The following is an 18,948-nucleotide window of genomic DNA, read 5'->3' as shown; positions in this document are numbered from 1 at the left end:
CATGTTAACATAATTTTTCATATTAATGATTATCTTTTTATCATTATTTTTCTTGAAATAAATGGTCTTCCATCGCCTGTTGTCGGACTGTTAAACAGTTCATTATTTAGCCTGCATTTAGTGATTTCTCCCTTTGTTATGTTTCCTGTTTCAGGTACCAGCCATCACTCTAACTGCTAATATTATTTGGTTTCCTGATAATTTTTTGATCCAGAAAATACCAGCAGCTGCCAAACTTCTGGACAAAAAAAGTCTTCAGGCCATTAAAATACACAGAGAGACTTTCCTACAGCAGAAAGCTCAGTCACTTACCAAGTAGGTTTTATAAGTACCCATAATGAAAATACTTAGATATTTTATATTTCAACTCTTACACTGATTCTGAATATATGGAAAGCATTTGGATTAGAAGATCAAACATAGTTACTCATTACCAGAGGAAAGGCTGGACAGTCTCTTGGAGATTTATTTTCTAGGAGTGTGTTCTTGTTTTAAATGTTTTAGGCTTAAACCTCAGCTTAAGATGTGGACAAATTGTGCTTTTTGGAAATACATGTACCTGTGCGTACTCTCATACATACACACACATACTCTTTCATCAGGCGTTGTATGTTTTTGTGTGAAGTGAAGCCACCACCGTCGATGCCATCTGATGACGTTAACATTGCGTGCGCATGCTTCAGTGTTGATTTTTGCACGATTGACTCTGATGCCATTCTTTTTTTATTTTTGTGAAAGTAATGTATGCACATATTTAAGCAGTTAAAAAGTACTAAAGTTTCAAAGGGAAAACTAATTGTCCTCTTCTGAATTGCCCCCTATACCTTAGTCCGATTCCCTAAAAGAACACTTTTAACTCTTAGTTTCTTTTAAGATTTACATCTTTTAGCTTCTCTTCCTATGTAAAATTCCAAATATGCACAAAATAGAGAAAATAGTATAATGAACTCCCATGTTCTCATCATCTGGCTCAACAGTGAAGTTTACTCACTGGAGTATATTGCATCCTCCCTGGAGTATAGTGCTAAAATTTTATGTTGACCTAGATGAAGATTTTAAGTGAAGTGTCATGGGACTTTGCCACTGGCCCTGTGCTGATCACGGCTTTTATCTGTAACATGGTTATACGATAATACGGAAAACTACCCACTTTCTGTTGATTATCACTGTTGAGGGGGCAGTTGCGTCACTCCTGTACGGTGGGAGAGGAGGAGGGTGTGTGGGATGTATGAGATCCCCTAAAGCATCTTTTAGTACTCCCAAGTCCTGTGATGAAAGTCATGGAGAGTGATAGCAACTCAATTCAGGCAGGACTACTCAGGGCAGAGATTTCAGGGCTTTCCAATACATGGTAAGACAGAGTTGAGAGATGAAGACATAAGTTTGGGTTTAGATTACAGAGATGAATTCAGTAGGATGGAGAGACAGGAATCAGATTTATTAGCAGTAATCTTAAAAAAGATTTGGATATTTTTGTTATCAGAGGCTTAACATTGTTTAACAATGCAATACAATTGCTAAAAATGTCAGTTTGTATTTAGACTACATTAATAATTATACCCAAATTTTGGGAAATCAGTTGCCGTGTCTAGGCTAGGGGAATTGATAGTTGCATTGAATTCTTACTGGTCACATAATTAGTGTTTGGTGGTGCCATGTTTTAAGAGGGCCACAAAGTGCAGCGTCCGTGAATGAAGCTGATCAGGATGTTGGATCTGAGAACCATGACCTTTGAAGACTCAATGGAAAAGTCTCTATATGGTTTGACCTTTAAAAGAGAAATCTGAAGAATGATGTGTTTTCTTTAAATATTTGGAGGGCGTTCAGGTTGAAGAGGGAACAGATTTAATTCTGTGGCTCCAGAAGTTCAGTCAGAACCAAAGGATGAACAGATATTAACAGTAATTGCCAGTGTTTTTAAGCTTGTCCTAGGCCTTCTGCCAAAGGATTTTAAACACAGTCTTACATAAACTCTGTAACAATCCTCTCATGTGGGAAATAGTAAAATCACAACTAATATTTAGTTGTGTGCTTTCAATAAGCCAGTATATTCCAGGAACTTCATATATGTCTTCTTTTTTAATCATCAGAAAATCCTGTGAGGTAGATACTGTTGTTATGGCCATTTTATAAGTGAGAAAACTGAGATACAGAGAGAGTGACCTTACTCAAATTTAAACAACTAATGTGTGGCAGAGCAGGGAGTTCACCTCTAGAGCACAAGCCCTTCACACTACTATAAAGTACTATGTTCATCCCATTTTCAGGTAAGGAAAATGAGGCTTAGAGAAATGAATGTTGCCAGGGCACACCGCTAGGCCCACGTCAGAGGGGCCAGGCAGACCCACGCGCGGCCCGCTCCTCGCCTTTGCAGCAGAGTTGTGTGAGCTGCCCCGAGGAGCAAGGCCCTCACACCGGCGCTGCATAGGCAGTCCACGGTGCTGTGGGAACTGAGTCTTCTTAAGTGAAAAATTAAGTAAGTTGACTTTCAAAGATTCGTCCCCCCATATGATGGCATTTTAATGTTTCTAAATTCTTTTATTTCAAACATAAACCTGTAGTCCCTGCAGAGCGCCTTTGAGTGAAGGGGGCAGTGTCTTTTTCATTCTCAGAACTTGCCGAAGAAACCTCAAATTCACAACACTGAAGTAAAGCCCAGGAGAGGGGAGTCCTGCTTGAGTCCTGATCACGTTCGCCTAAAGGTGGAGGTGTTGCCCTGGGATTCTGCCCTTTATTTGTGTTCCAGGCTTTTAAATCAAATCACCCACAAGTCAAATAATAAATTTTAGCACCATTTGAGGCAGAGTGCAACTGTTGGTGGTGTTTGTTTAATGGAATCCTGGCTCAGCAGAAATAATTTTTCTCAGGTTTGATGGTGAGGTTTCACCTCCTTAAAACCCATTTAATTAATTGAAATTAATTTATTATTTTTTAAAAAAAGAGGAGTATACCTTAAATAGTTGTGCCCTGAAAGTTCTCATCCTGAGTGATTTGATATGCATTGATAGAGTGATGTAGTGTTAATAAGCAACCTGCTTAGTAGAGTTTTATTACTGATTCAGCTTTTCCAGATTGGGACAGTTTCCTAGATTTGGGCTTAAGTCCTGGCTCAGCTGAGTACTAGTATGATGTTGGGCCCATTACTTAATTTCCCTGTGTGTCAATTTCCTGTTCTATAAGATGGAGATCGTAATATGTTAGTTACTTACAAGGTTAATGTGAGGTTGGAATGAGTTTTGTGTTAAGTTCTTATAACAGTGCTTGGGCATTTAGTAAGCATTCTGTAAATGTTAGCTTTTATTTTCAGATGCTATATACTTCCAGTCTGGTTTAGGCTGTCATCCCCTTTCCTCTGCATTACACAGGAACTTCTAAGTGGTTTTCCTGCTTGTACCATTGTCCCTTATGTAGTTTGTTTTCAGTATGCCAACCAAAGTGATATTGATCCTCCTCAGAGTAGTCTGCTCAAATCCGCTAGCAGGTGTCCCCAGCCTTCAGGATCTAATGCCTTGATGACCTGAGATGGAGCTGATATAATAATAGAAATAAAGTGCCCAATAAGTGCAGTGTGCTTGTATCATCCCATAACCATTCACCCCAGCTCCCCCAGGCTGGGGAAATCATCTTACATGTAAACCAGTCCCTGGTGCCAACAAGGTTGAGTCTAGAGGGGGCTTCCCTGGTGGCTCAGAAGGTAAAGCGTCTGCCTGCAGTGTGGGAGACTCAGGTTCAGTCCCTGAGTCAGGAAGATCTCCTCGAGAAGGAAATGGCAACCCACTCCAGCACTCTTGCCTGAAAAATCCCATGGACGGAGGAGCCTGGTGGGCTGCAGTCCGTGGGATTGCAGAGAGTTGCCCACGACTGAGCAGTTTCACTTGAGGCTTTCCACTGAAGTCCTTCCCAGGCCTTATACAAACCCCTTCCTACTCTGCACTCTGCCTGCTCCTCCACCCACTCACCTCTGCGTATCTCTGATCTCCCTTTCTGTTCTCACCGCCCTCTCTGCTCTTCAGTCCTCCTGACGACTTTTAGCACTGCAGCATGGCACACACTTCTGTTGTGAGAGGATTGCATTTGTTCTTTACTTTCCTAAAATTCATCTGTTGTATATTTTCGTGGATTACTTATTTATCTCCTTCAAATCTTGGCTAATGATCACTTTTTCAATAAGGCTACTTTGATCCCTGTGTTTAAACTGTACTTGCTGCCCTAGTCACTTTTCACTGCTATATTTTTTCTGTAGCACATAGCTGACATCTCAGAGTTCAGTTACTGATTGCTTTATTGCACGACTCTTCTTTCTAGAATGTCAGGTTCATGGGAGCAGAGATTTTTGTCTATTTTGTTACTGCTGTTTGTTGTTTTTAGTACTGAAAATTAGTGCCTGGCCTGTATAGACATTGAGTGAATATTTGTTGCTTAAGCAAATTATGTGTGTGTGTATAACATGTGTATTTTGAATTGGCTGCTGCAAGGAAATATTTTATGCTAGCCAGTATGAAGAAATGGAAGTAAATTTTATTTCCTGTGCTGAATAACCTCAATATTTTCCTTTGTTAGAGATGTACAGTCTTACTACGTCTTTGTGAGCTCATGGATGATGAAAATGGAATCTATTTTATCTAAAGAGCAGAGAATGGATAAATTTGCTGAAGACCTCACCAGTAGATGTAATGTTTTTATACAGGTAGTTGCACCTTCTTTCTTAGAATGTTTGGATCATTTATTTGTTAATCCAGTGTACAGAAGGTACACTGTGAAAGAACTGTAAAGGGTAGGATATGTTTTTGTGTTTAGAACTGAAATTGATTTGGTTATGTAAGTTTGGATCTGTGTGACTTGTTTAGATTTTCTAATATATGCTTTTAATATATGCATCTAATGTATGCAAATCTACACTCCATGCAAGTCCTGACTTCTTAGCTGTATCCCATAAGTTTTGATGTGTTGTATCTGTAATATTCTTTACTTCAAAGTAAGTACTTTAAAAAGTTTGTTGTGATTTATACTTTGCTCTCTTGATTGTTTTGAAATAGAATTCTTCATTTCCAAAGGCATGAGGATTTCCTAGTTACCATTTTATTATTGATTTCTCCCAGTATGAAAATACTTTCACTGTTGAAGTTTGTTGAGATTTGCATTGTGGATCGGGCTGTGGACAACTTTGGCACACATTTCATGTACACTTAAAAAGAGCGTAGTTTGCTTTTAGTTGGTCATGGTATTTTATACATATCAAGTAGGATCATATTTGTTTGTTATTTTGTCTGAATATTTTGTCAGTTACTGAGATAATTAACTGTTGGAATCCCCCACTGTGTTAAAGATTTGTCTTACTTATCCTTTGTAGCTTCGTCAACTTTCATTTTATGTATTTTGAGACTAAGTAGGCACATAACATTTAGAATTGTTATAGCTTAGTGGTGAGTCAAACCTTTTGACAGCAAACCTGATAATGCTTTTTGTCATAGGTCTCTTGTGGGATAGTAACATAGCTGTACCAGTTTTCTTTTAATTAGGTCTGTCTGCAAGGTCCTTCTGTGACCATCCTTTTATTTGCAACCTGTTTGGCTCCTTTATTTAATGTGTGTCTCCTTTAAGCAACATATTTCTCTCCAATGAAACTTTTTAATGTATGTCAATACTGATACTCATATTTAATTGGCACCTGATTAGTTGCTTTCTGTTTGTCTCACTTGTTCTGTGTCTGTATTCTTTTCCTTTCTTGCTCTCTTTTGAATTATTTTTATTTATTTTTCCTTCTGTTACTTTCATTCAGTATTTTATTGTTCTTTTAGTGGTTGCTGAAGAGATTTTAAGATGCATTATTGAACATTAAGCTCCAATATAAATGAGTAATTCACTTTCCAGACAGTATAAGGCTCTTCAGTCCTTTTAATTCTATTTACCCCTTCTCACCTGTGCTCCTGTTGTGTATTTTGATTCTATGTATATTTTAAACCGTATAAGGCATTGTTGCTGTTGTCTTTAATAGTATTCATTTAGATTTACCCATATATTTACCTGTTCTGTTGCTTTTTATCCTTCTTGCATCTCCTCATCTTTCTACTTGTGGAAATAACTGTTAAAATTTCACTTAACTTTTTATTGTTTTCTGGCTTCCTTTGTTTTTGTTGAGAAGGCAGCTGTCAGTTTTGCTGTTTTTTTTTTTTTTTTCAATATATGTCTTTGTTGGATTGCTTATAAAATTTGCTTTTTGGTTTTTAAGCAATATGACTTTGATGCACCTACATGAGGTTTTCTATGTTTTTGCTACTTGGGATTTGTAAAGCTTCTGGAATTTGTGGGAAATTCTCAGTTATCAACTCCTTAAGTACTGTTCCTGTTCTAGTCTCTTTTTTAAGTATTTCTTCATCTAACCTACTATTAAACCCGTCTACTGACGTTTAAAATTTTTTGTTAGTTCTTAATTACTTTTCAGTTTCTTGTTTATAGTTTCCAATTTTCAGAAATAATTCTGTGTTTTATTTCCTTCTGCATACTCAGTGTAATTACTTTGAAGCCCATGTCCAATAATTGCATTATCTAGCTATTTCTATTATCTATTTTTTGTTGTTTGTTTTTTGGATATATCTTATCTCTTTGTATGCCTGGTAATTTTTAATAACACAAATTGTATATAGAACTGTAGACATAATTTGAAGATCTGGGTATTGTTTTTCTTCCTCCACAGAGGATTTAATATTTGCTTCCTATACCCATTAGTCTAGGACAACTAGTAACTGAGATTACCTCAGCCCAGTCATGGGTTTAGATGATCTAAATTGGACCTAAATTGTATGGTGGCTGTTTTTTCTAGTTCACCCTTTCTTTTTGGGGGTAGTTTTTAAGAATCCCAACTCAGAGCCTGGTTGATTTAGCAGGACTCCCTCCTCTCCTTGATGGGCCATGAGCTCCTATTTTTATCCTCAGGGATCCTGAAAGGTATGTCTGGCTTCTGTCTTTGTTATCCTCTTTTGGAATGGGCAGATGCCTCTATGGGAAAGCAGCCTCAAATGCCGGGTTCATGTCTCTGGGTTTGTGTTTTCTCCCTATGATGGCTCTGTGGTTCCTTATTTTCTTGATAGCTCTTTGATATCTTCGAAGAGTTAAAGAAAAATGTTTTGTCTAGATTTTGATTGTTTTATATGGGAAGGTTGGTCCAACTTCTCTATTCTGCCATTGACAGAAACAGACCCCAGACCTTCCCCCACCCCATTTAGATGTTTAAAATACATCCTTCTTGTATATCCTTCACAAATTAATGACCATCTGGGAATGAGGTGATAGTAGCTTGTGACCTCTCTGCCCCCTCCCACCTCTCCCCTCAAGAAAACCTCTCTTTCTGCCTGCCTTAGAGTTAACTTTACCTGTTCCTTGTCTTTGCTTTCTAACTTTTCCCAGTGCTGCAGTAGGTTCAGGGTCTGGTGTAATAGTCCTGTAGCTGACAAGGTAAGACTTGCGACTCTTTCCTGCATGCACACCCCAAGTTCTGATCTTACTGTCACTTCTTAGGAAGCGACCTGCTCTCTGATTTCTTAGTCCTCTTACTTGTCGCATCTCTTCACCGTAGAGCTGTTACTGGTTCACAGAAATTTCCCCTCCCTGCATTTTGTCATTGCTTTAGTCAGCCACTGTTACTCATGGTGGAGATGGAAAAAAAGTTTGAGAATCACTGGCATATAGCTGCTGCCCTGGCTCCTTGGATATATTCGCAATAATATAGTTTAGGTTCATCTCTAAACTGTACATGTATCTCTTTTTGGTCCTTCTTTATAAATGCAAGGAATCTCCATTATTCTGTTTCTGTGTGTCCTTCTTGGATCTAAATGAAAATATATTTGAGAGGTAATACCCTTTTTCTTGTTTTGTATTCTATCCTTTTTCTTTGGCTTTATTAGCACTAAATTTTTTTTAATCCTCACAGGACTTGTGGCTTTCTTTATAAGTAGAAGGGTAAGAGAGAACCTGTTCTTGGGCTGGAAGGAGAGAAAGTCTGATTAGCAGCAACATAAGCAGAGGACATGGTAGCAGATGGATGGTAGGAGTTGGTCTGGGTGAAAAAGAAAGGGGAAATTGGTTTGGAACTGAGAAATACTGTTGAATGTCTGTACTGGCCAGAGAGCAGCTCTTTCTCATTTTTCAGTTCCTGCTTCCTTAGAGCCCTCAGCTCTTGTCTTAAGCTGCAGCAAATAGGAGTCCTTAATCCTCTTGTCTGGCAGGTAACATAAGGATGAATAGATATCTTCCTGACATCCCAGTCATTTCTCTGAAAGTTTTGTTTTTTTAATGGAAATATTCTTTAATTGCAATTATATGCTGTAATGTCAATAGGACCAACCTTCTGGTATGTGATAAGTTACATAACTTTAAAGGGGTGCTTTGAAACTTCACCACCATGTATAATACTGCGTGTAAAGAGTATTTCAAAATCTTAAATGCACCCTAGAAACATTAGATGTTGGTGAGTTGAAAGATTATTATCACATAGAGAATGAAATCTTGAAATGAAACCTTTTATTGTGATTTTAATTGATGTTTTATGTTGGTTTTTTATAGGGCTTTTTATATGCATATAGTATTAGTACCATTATTAAAACCACAATGAATCTCTACATGTCCATGCAAAAGCCAATGACCAAAACATCAGTTAAGGCATTATGTAGGCTTGTTGAACTTCTCAAGGTAAGTTTTGGATTATTTTACCTTGCCATTGTAATTGAGAAATTATCTGAGCATAAAGTAGGATTTTGGGGGGTACGGTTTGACTTCATGATTATGAATATAAAAGATTATGGGAATGTATATTTGTCTCTTAGTTAGATAAAGGAACTCGCCAGTGACAGAAATTTCTGAATAATTTTCTGTGAATGGCCAATATACTTAAACTTTGTTAAAAGTTAACATGTAGTTAAAGAGAAAAGAAGGAAAATGAAAAGATTAGTCAAAATATTAGTAGTTTTACTCAGGAAAGTTCTAAGTGTGTTGCATGAGTTTTAAAAACTACACATGAAATGTTATATTTTATAGCATTAAAATGCATATGAGGCTAGTCAGCATGAGGCTCTTTATTTTGTAATTTAGAGGAAGTGTTGTGTTCTTGGGATTTGATTGCTTTTGAAAATGTGGTAAAATGTTTCTTAGCAAACTTTTAAGTAAAAAAATAAAACTCATAGGCAGGAGAGCCTACTTGTAGCTTTTTGTAAAACTTGAGCTAAAGATTTGTTAGTGAATTTCTGTTAATAGTGGCTTTAGATTTGCTTAGGAAATAAAGATAGTTTGGAGATCTTGTCTTTAGATTTTTAGCAGTTTTTTCCTTTAAGATATTATTAGTTATATTTTTAATAAAATGCAAATACAGAAGTGTATATATGTATAAATGCATGTATATCTTTTATTTAATATGTAAGCATAATTTAAAAATAATAAACACTTAAAAACCTATTACCCCGTTTAGGAAAGCGAATGTTACCAGTATTTTCAAAGCCCCCTGTCTTGTCCTTCCCAGATTGCATCTTAATCTACCCTTTCGGAGGACCCACTGTCCTGAACTTTATCATTCCCTTGTTTCTTTTTAGTTTGTGGCATATGACTGAACTTATCAACCCACTCATTGTTTAGTTATAAATGTTTTTGAAGTTTGTACTAATGGAGTGATGTCTCATGTACTCTTTGTCTTGGTTTCTTTTTACTCAGAATTTTTTATTTGGTCTCACCCATGTTGGAATCAGTAGCTGTCATTCATTAATTATCATTACTGTGTTGTCTTCCTGGGGTTGGACTTCTGGGTTGTTCCGTTTTTGCTGTTTTAAATCATGTTGCCATTCTTGTATTAATTTATGTTTTGTGGTATCATTGTGCAGAAGTTTTTATGAGGTGTTATAAACCTATGAGTGCATTGCTGGGTTTTATGCTATGTATATAATCAGCTTTTTAAGATGATGCCAGATTATTTTTCAAAGTAATCAGTTTTCAAACATCAGTTTACATCCCTCCGTCAATATATTAGATTTCTGTTGTTCCCTACCTGGCCAACATTGGTATTATCAACCGTGTGTGTGTGTGTGTGTGTGCGTGCATGTGCATGCACATGTACTTATGAATTAGTGTTTATAGATGACTTTATACTTAACATTTCCCTGGTGATTAATGACAATATCTTTTCAAATATTATTAACTGTTTCTTTTGTGAAAAATATTTTCATGTCTTTTGTTCAGTATCTGTTGAATTATTTGCCTTTTAAAAAAAGTGTTTATTTCCTTTGGTGTCTACATGTCTGAGTACTAACCCCTTGTGTGTGGCAGGCATTTTCTCATACATTGGTTTATCTTTTAATTTTCTTCATAGTGGCTTTTGATAAACAGAAATTTGTAATTTTAATATAGTTGAATTGACCAATCTTACCCTTTATAGTAGTGCTTTTTTCATTTCATTTATAAATTTCTTAGCAGGCCCAAAGTCATAAAGATACTCTAGAATTGTGGCTAAATATTTTAAGTTGATTCTCACAGAATCACTTCTGATTGTTTTTAGGCGATAGAGCATATGTTCTACAGGAGAAGCATGGTTGTGGCTGATTCAGTCTCACATATAACACAGCACCTTCAGCATCAGGCTCTTAATTCTATTTCTGTGGCCAAGGTATAAAAGCATAATTATATTATCTTTTTAGTTTGCCCTTCTGTTGTTTTGTGTTTTCTGGTTAAACCTGTTTATCCACACTATTCCTGGTTATTATCTCCAAGGTATTCCATGATTTTACTGAGAGTGATCAGGATTATCTTTAGCCTGAATTTCCAGCATTAACACAGTTCTACTAAAAAAGGACATACTGTGCATTTCTAAAATAATGTTGTGTCTTTCTTAAATTATCTCCTTGTTAAATTGATACGGTAACTTTGAGGTGCGCCTAGTAATTTGCTGTTCATGACGGTGCTCAGCAAGAATGTTACGAAAATAAAGCATCTGACATTATCATAAGAGGTGAACAGGGAAAGTATTTGTCTTTTAAGTATTTGTCTGTTTTTAAGTATTTGTCTGTTAAGTTGAATCATGGAAAAGATAACTGGAAAATTTTTCCTCATGAGTCTTTTGTTACTGCCTCAAATTTAAAGCTGCTCTGTCCTGTTTCCTTTTATCTTTAAGAAAAGAGTAATCTCTGACAAAAAATATAGTGAACAGCGTCTTGATGTGCTCTCTGCTCTAGTTTTGGCTGAAAACACTCTAAATGGACCAAGCACAAAGCAGCGACGACTTATTGTTTCTCTGGCGCTGAGCGTGGGCACACAGATGGTAAGGGTATTGCTGTTACTTACAGGGTAAAAGTGAGACCTGAGGGTTCACACTTCCCTTTTTACTGACTTAGAAACCTGTCCTTCAAGTGCAACTTCTCTGTGCTTTTCCCCTCCCTGATAGAAAACATTTAAAGATGAAGAACTCTTTCCACTTCAAGTAGTCATGAAAAAGCTGGATCTTATCAGTGAACTTCGAGAAAGGTAAGTAGGGATCTGCAGTGGTAACAAAAGATACGGGTGAAGGAAACATCAGGGCTTTTTTTTGTTTTGTTTTAAATAGGCTAGCAATAGAAGGAATATAATCTAGGTGGACCTTTGGTTCCTCCTTGTAACATCTGTGGCATGACTAGAATGAGACTCTGACAAGGGTTTGTATTTCTTTTACTTGTCTTCTGTAGTAAGGATGACGCTTTTGGAAGAACTCACTTGAAAAATGTGATATAGCCCTTAGAGGATTGGCAGACTCTGGAACTATTTTGCTTATTGTGATGGGTATCTCTGATGGACTCAGAGTTGCTGCTTTATAACAAGCCTTCATCTACTTGTGAGAGACTTAGAGCCATCTCACATGGTCTTCCATAATTTTATTTGGTACAGAATTTGAGTTACATTGTTGGTTAGACAATCACTAAGATGGATTCATTTTTGGAAGGCTTATTTGTATAACTCCTGTGGCTTTATTGTTTTCTTTTTATCAAATAAGCATTGAGTTTCTTAGAGAGGAAAATGGGTTTTCTGAAGTTTGATTTCCAGCCGAACTGAGATTACTGCACAATTTTTATTTAATGCTCATATTTATAGCATAATGTGTTTGTTATTCGGAGAAGCTCAGATTTTTGTTGTTAGTGGCATTTCACTTTCTATCCATGGAAGAAATACTGAACTTTTCTTCACTATAAGATATTTATGATCAAGTTGTTGCCCTATAAAGCATGAAATGGTAACTTGGCAAAGATAATAAATAGGTTGAGTGCCACTGGTTTTTGTGGTTGCTGTTTTGGTCACAGTTTTTTGAAAGGTCTCCTTTTCAACTTTAAGACAGGTAAAATGGTGCATGTGGTGCAGGTCTTGTAAGTCTAGTCATATCAAATAATACTGAAAATTTAAACTATCTTAATTAAAGTTATATATTTTTTAAGTATGCTTTAAAACTAAAATGCATTTATAAAATTATAACAGTGTCAGATATTGGACTGTTTTGTTACCATTATTTGAAAAATATTTATTTTGTGACTTTTCTATGCTAATTTTGGGTTAGGGAATAGAGATATGAATAGACACTCTTACCTTTACAGTATGTAATGTCATTCTTTTCATTATTTTGGGGGGTTGCTTCACTTTTGGTACCACTAATTACTACTTTACATTGTAGAGTCCAGACACAATGTGATTGTTGTTTTCTATACTGGCATCGAGCTGTCTTCCCAATTTATTTAGATGACGTATATGAAAATGCTGTTGATGCAGCCAGACTACATGTAAGTAAAAGAATAGTGTAAAGAACTTTATTTCTTCATTTTTATTAATTCACTGTCAAACCATTTTAGTTAATTTTAAAATAGATCATTTAATAAACCATTTAAAAACTGGTGCTGTTTTTTAACAGTGCTATACATATAAATTTTATATTAATACAAATTAATTTGAATATATATTTAACTCTTCTCTTATTCCTAATCATTCTCATTTCACTGGGTTTTAGTTTGTGTCAAAATAATTGACTTAATTGTCAGCAAGGTATTCAGATCTTTCCATTTCCTTGTGGAAATGAACGTATTTGAATGCTCAAGATAAAAAGGATTAGTTAACGTGATTTTTTTTTTTTTTTTTTGGTTTTAGTATATGCTTTAGAGAATAAAATTCAACTCTTACTTAGGAAAGTAAGATAGTCATGTGTAGAAAAACAGCCTTCAGATTGAGGCTTTGTCTTTTAAGATAGGTGACTTCTGCAATATAATTTAGAGATGTAGTTTTTCTAAATTCATGTACATTCTAATTTTTTTCTTTAGTACATGTTCAGTGCTTTACGTGACTGTGTACCTGCCATGATGCATGCGAGGCATTTGGAGTCCTATGAAATACTTCTGGATTGCTATGACAAGGAAATTATGGAAATTTTAAATGAGGTAACATTTGAGATTGAAAAGCTTAAGATGTGTTTGGAATGCAGTGTTTGGAAAAACTTTTTGGGTTGAAACAGACTTTCACAGGTTTGTGATTCTTACTTACAAAGCACTGTCTGGAACAAAGGAACTGTCACTATTGTGCTTAATTGGTCTTTAATTCCTAATTTTTTGTATAGAAATCCAGATTAGAAATTTGGAAGTTTTTTTTCTTTTACTTTAGTAAGTAGTATATTTGAATTTAAAGTCCTATTCATTAGAAGACTGCAAATGCAAAATTGGTAGAGTACTGTCTGCTGCTCATGGTAATAGAATTAAGACAACTGTCAATGTTGAATTTCATTTTGAGAGCTAATGACTGAAATCTTTTATATTTAAAAGTAAACACTTTCTTGTGTAACAATTTAAATGCATCTTTCCTTGTTCTAATGAAGTGTGTGTTGTAAACACTGCTATCTTTAAAACTATTTTCAGCCAGCAGTATTTTTATATGGAGGGAGGAATTAAAAATGAGTGAGTTTTACAATATAAATCTTACTCAGGTTTGATAAAAATGTGAGATTTTTAATATAATTTCTCGTGCTGAATATTCATATTTAGAAAATAAGATACATGTCTTGGTCAGTGTTTAGAACCCCATGTTACACCAGAAAAGATGATTAATTTCATTGCTGTTAGCTCAGTGAGTTTTGTGCTTTTTGATAATTATTACATGGAAGCATTTAAAAATTTTTCTCTTGCATATTCTCAGGATCTTTCTTCCTTTGTTCTGGTTTATATAAATTTTATGCTTCATGTTGTATATTCATGTTCCTTGTGGTGAAACTATCAGACATTAGCTTTTGATTTTCTTTGCAAGGGTATTATACTTAGAGTACTAATGAACTCATTAGAACTCATCTGACTGCTTCCTGGTTAAAAAAAAGTCATTGATTTAAAATGGATAGCAAAATAATTTCACTTTCCCAGTGAAACAGTATTTTACCAGAGAGTATTTAGTTTGACAGTTTGACAAACTTTTTCATCATTGTACTGAGTGTAAAGCTCTTCACATTGAGAACATGGACATCTAGAAGAATCATATAATTGGAATATCATTTTGAAAATTTAAGATATTAATTCTTTTCTGAATAGCATTTGCTGGACAAGTTGTGCAAAGAAATAGAGAAGGACCTGCGACTTTCTGTGCATACTCATTTAAAGCTGGATGACAGAAACCCTTTCAAAGTTGGCATGAAAGACCTGGCCCTTTTTTTCTCTCTGAATCCAATTCGGTTTTTCAATCGTTTCATTGACATTCGAGGTGAGTGTTCTGGTTTTCTTCTTAGGGTCATATTCTATATGTATTTGCTCTGTTAAATAACAAAAACGAAACCTTGAGAAAAATCTTCCTTTGTATTAGTCCATTTATTCTTGAATTCCTTTTTGTTTCTTCATTTTTGTTTTCCTAGCAGCTTACTTTATTATTTAAAGAACACTTTTTAGCTCTCAGTCGTTTCTTTTTAATTAATTCATTTGTTATTATTATTTTCGGTTGCACTGGGTCTTTGTTGCTCTGTGTGGGCTTTCTCTAAGTGCAGCAAGTGGGGACTTCTCGTTGTGGTGCGTGGGCTGCTCGTCGCAGTGGCTTCTCATGAAGCGCAGGCTGCAGTAGTTGTAGCCCATGGCTTGCTAGTTGCCCCCTGTGGACTCTAGAGCTCAGCCTCATTAGCTGTGGTGCACTGGCTTAGTTGCTCCATGGCATGTGAAATCTTCCGGCCAGGGATGGAACCCATGTCCTCTGTGTTGGCAGGCAAATTCTTATCCGTTGCACCACCAGGGAAGTCCCATTCCTAGCACCTTATTTTAAAGGAAGAAATTTAATGTGCAAAGACAAGTTGTTTCCTTTTCAGTGTCATTTTTCTTCCTTTCCTACTGTTATCATGAATCAAAAAAAGTTTTGATTTTTTTCTTTGTTTGTTTTGAAGCTTATGTAACTCACTACCTAGACAAGACTTTCTACAATCTAACGACAGTAGCTCTTCATGACTGGGCTACTTACAGTGAAATGAGAAATTTAGCGACTCAGCGTTATGGATTGGTTATGACAGAGGCCCATCTTCCTAGTCAGACTTTGGAACAGGTATAGTATAAAGTGTTCTTAGTATAGTCTAATGGTAGCTTAATAGTATTTCTCTAAGGCAATTTTTAAAAAAGTTTTATTTAGTACGTGTTTATATTTCAAAGTTGAAACTGAAAAGAGAATATTTGCTATATATAAAAACCTCATAGTTGAGAAGAATAAAAAATTAGTGCTGATTTGCTTTATGAAAGAATTTATCACATGCTTCCAAATGCTTATACTTTACCTTTTGTTGAAATTTTGGTACATACATGAATTTACATACAGCTTTTCAGAAACAACTTAGGATAGTGAAGTGACTTCTGCTGAACTTTTACAAGTTTAGTCAAGGTCACAGTTAAGAATTTTAAACTAGATATATGTGCTTTAATATCTTAGAAAAATGGTTAAATTTATAAAATTGTTTTTAAATTGAGTGTAAAATATTTAGCTTTATTAATTCAGTAAGCTAATTTACAAAATGGTTGTATCTCAGGAGTGCAAAGATTTGTCTTCATTTAATTTGCATGTAATTCTTTCTAAGATAATCCAGATATAATATTTACTAAAATCCATTAATTTAGTTCCAAAATTTGAAGATCATAATTTTTTGTTCATCTTACTGCATGTATAGGGGCCAGTTCCAGGATCAATTTGTATATCCTTTCATTCACTTATTTATAAAATTAATATTTTTCAAAAATTTGCTAGACACTGCACTGTTACTGGAGAGGGTTGCCATTTCATTCCCCAGGGATCTTCCTGACCCAGGGATTGAACCCATTGACTGCTTTGCAGTCAGACTTTACCACTGAGTCTCCTGTGAAGCCCTCAGTATGTTTAGGGATACAAAAATAAATAGAAACAGTCTTAGCTCATGTACCTGGAGCCTAGTGGGAGAAAAATAATGAATAAATAAATTTTTAGATTAAAATGTGAGAAAATCTATAATAAAAACTTAATCAAAGGGGTGTTGTGATATTACTTTGAGTCCCAATTAGAAAAGCTGTGAAACAGTTTACCTGATACCATTCACTGGATATTAGAGTGATCACTGAAGAATGAAGGGTCCTTACTAGGAACTTGTATATTAAAGGTATGGATGGGTAAGCTCAGTCGCTCAGTCATGTCCTACTCTTTACGAACCCATGGGCTATAGCCCACCAGGCTCCCCTGTCCATGGAATTTTCCAGGCAAGAATACTGGAGTAGGTTGCAGTTTCATTCTCCAGGGGATCTTCCTGACCCTGGAATCAAACCTGCATCTCCTGCATTGACAGGAGGATTCTTTACCACTGAGTCATCTGAGAAGTCCTTACATTCAAGGTAGTCTAGTATAATTAAAAGAAGCATAAAGATTTGGAATCAGACTTTCTAAAATCCCTGGGTTCTGCCTCTTCTTAGCTCTTTGACTTTGCAGAACTCTCTTAGTTTCATTTTCTTCAGCTGTGGAATTTTATTTTTTTCCTCCTTTTTTATTTTTTAAATTACGAAAGTAACACATTTATATAGGAGACTTAGAAAATACAGAACAAAGTTATATATAGTCGACTATACATTACAATTATTTTTTTAAGTAGATCAATTAAGATTTTTATTTGGCGTTTCCTTATCAGACCCTCAAAAGTTTATAAAATGAATAGAAAAGTAGGAGGATATAGTAGACCTGAGAAACACTATGAATCAATTCAACATAATTAAGTTTTATACAATTTTCACACAATAGCAGGATACAAATTCTATTTAAGTTCCCATAAACTATAAACCCAGAGACACTGGAACATATCCAGGGACATAAAACAAGGTGTAAAAATTTCATGGTCTAAAGGTAACTGAAGTCATACAGTGTCTGTTCTCTTATCACTGTGGAATTACGTTAGAAATCAATATCAAAAGGTACTTGAAAGTAGTCCACATATTTTTAAGTGCAATGTGTCGTTTACCAAGAGAGATCTTTAACTTAGCCATTGAAAGCCTCAGTAAAAATAAAAGACTGAAAGAGCAGAGGGTGATCAGCTGTGGAATTTAGAAGAATAATATCTTTTTAAGAATTCCATGTAAAGGACCTTGCACAGTGCCTGAAAAATAGTGTATACTTTAGAGATCACTACATATTCTGGCTGCCTTTTAGAATCTGGCTGTTAATTTACTTTCTGAAAAATATAGAAAAAAATCCTTGGGAAGACAAATATTCTCAGAAGTGGTAGGGAAATGATTGTGAGTCATTGATCTTTGAAGTTTTAACTTTTCCTGTTTACACAAAAGGTATAACAGTCAGATTTCCCCAACCAGTTAGTCCTGATTGTATGTGTCAGAAGCCTCTTCTAACCTTTGATTGTATGTTTTCTGTAGTTCTTTAAAATAATTTAAAAATATTGGGTGACTTAATATAAGCAGTAAGTTACTATATTGATAAGTTTGATTATTTTAAACTAATAATAATAGAACTTATATGTGGATTGTTTTGTAGGGCCTGGATGTCTTGGAAATTATGAGAAACATTCATATATTTGTATCTCGATACCTCTATAATCTCAATAATCAAGTGAGTAAGTTTAAAAAAAAATTTTTAATGTGGGTGTGTGTATAGTAGGAAAAGCTGAGGGGCAAAGGATTGATTCTTAGCAGTGAAAGTTAGTAAAATAAAGGAAACAATGATTGTTTAGAGATCTTGTTTATTTCTTTGCTTTGACTGTATTATCTTCTTGAATGACTTTCCAATTATCTCTAATAAAATAGAGTTCTTAAATTCTTAGGTTAACTGACCAGTGTTTGCTATGAATTGTGTTTGTTTTATTACAGATTTTTATTGAGCGAACAAGTAATAACAAACATTTGAACACTATTAATATTCGGCATATTGCTAATTCAATTCGAACACACGGCACAGGAATCATGAATACAACAGTAAGAAGCTTCTGGGAGGGGGCGTGGTACAGATGTTTGATGCTGCTGTTTTGTTTGGAAGTTAAAAAATAGTTTTTTCATTGAATATTCTGATAAATACACATTATTACCTGTTCATAATACCTGAATTTCCATTTCTCTGGTGTAATTGAAATATCTGGCACTGAAGTTGTGTTAGATGGAAATGGAAGCTTTGTGATTCAAAAGGCACTTTAGAATGTCTTACCATCTCAAGATCATCATCATGAATAACATTGGAGATTTGAAGACATCAGCATAAATACGTATCTATGTGGATTGTCTGATGGTCTGAAAGTTGCTTTTGGAAGCAAATCATTGACAGTTTGTTTACCATCAGTCCCTGCTGGCTGTGCCACCAGGCAGAGTCTGCCTGCGATGCAGGAGACCCAGGTTTGATCCCTGGGTTGGGAAGATCCCCTGGAGAAGGGAATGGCACCCCACTCCAGTATTCTCACCTGGAGAAGTCCATGGACAGAGAAGCCTGGAGGGCTACAGTCCATAG

At 35.4% G+C, this 18,948-nt stretch overlaps 1 protein-coding gene across 1 annotated transcript in view; it reads left to right on the top strand.

Moving 5' to 3' along the window:
* The window catches only part of WASHC4 (WASH complex subunit 4), a 53,715-nt gene that overhangs the window by 15,066 nt on the left and 19,701 nt on the right, over positions 1-18,948 (top strand). The window contains exons 13-24 of the mRNA XM_070454017.1: positions 155-315; positions 4,561-4,687; positions 8,560-8,685; positions 10,535-10,642; positions 11,147-11,293; positions 11,417-11,496; positions 12,668-12,773; positions 13,305-13,421; positions 14,553-14,721; positions 15,386-15,540; positions 17,989-18,063; positions 18,321-18,425. Coding sequence (XP_070310118.1) covers positions 155-315; positions 4,561-4,687; positions 8,560-8,685; positions 10,535-10,642; positions 11,147-11,293; positions 11,417-11,496; positions 12,668-12,773; positions 13,305-13,421; positions 14,553-14,721; positions 15,386-15,540; positions 17,989-18,063; positions 18,321-18,425 — 1,476 coding nt within the window. The remainder of the gene's footprint in view (positions 1-154; positions 316-4,560; positions 4,688-8,559; positions 8,686-10,534; positions 10,643-11,146; positions 11,294-11,416; positions 11,497-12,667; positions 12,774-13,304; positions 13,422-14,552; positions 14,722-15,385; positions 15,541-17,988; positions 18,064-18,320; positions 18,426-18,948) is intronic.

This window comes from Odocoileus virginianus, chromosome 23, assembly GCF_023699985.2.
Source record: "Odocoileus virginianus isolate 20LAN1187 ecotype Illinois chromosome 23, Ovbor_1.2, whole genome shotgun sequence".
NCBI lineage: Eukaryota > Metazoa > Chordata > Mammalia > Artiodactyla > Cervidae > Odocoileus > Odocoileus virginianus.
The sequence above is the reverse complement of the archived record's forward strand: the minus strand, read 5'-3'. Positions and strand labels throughout refer to the sequence as shown.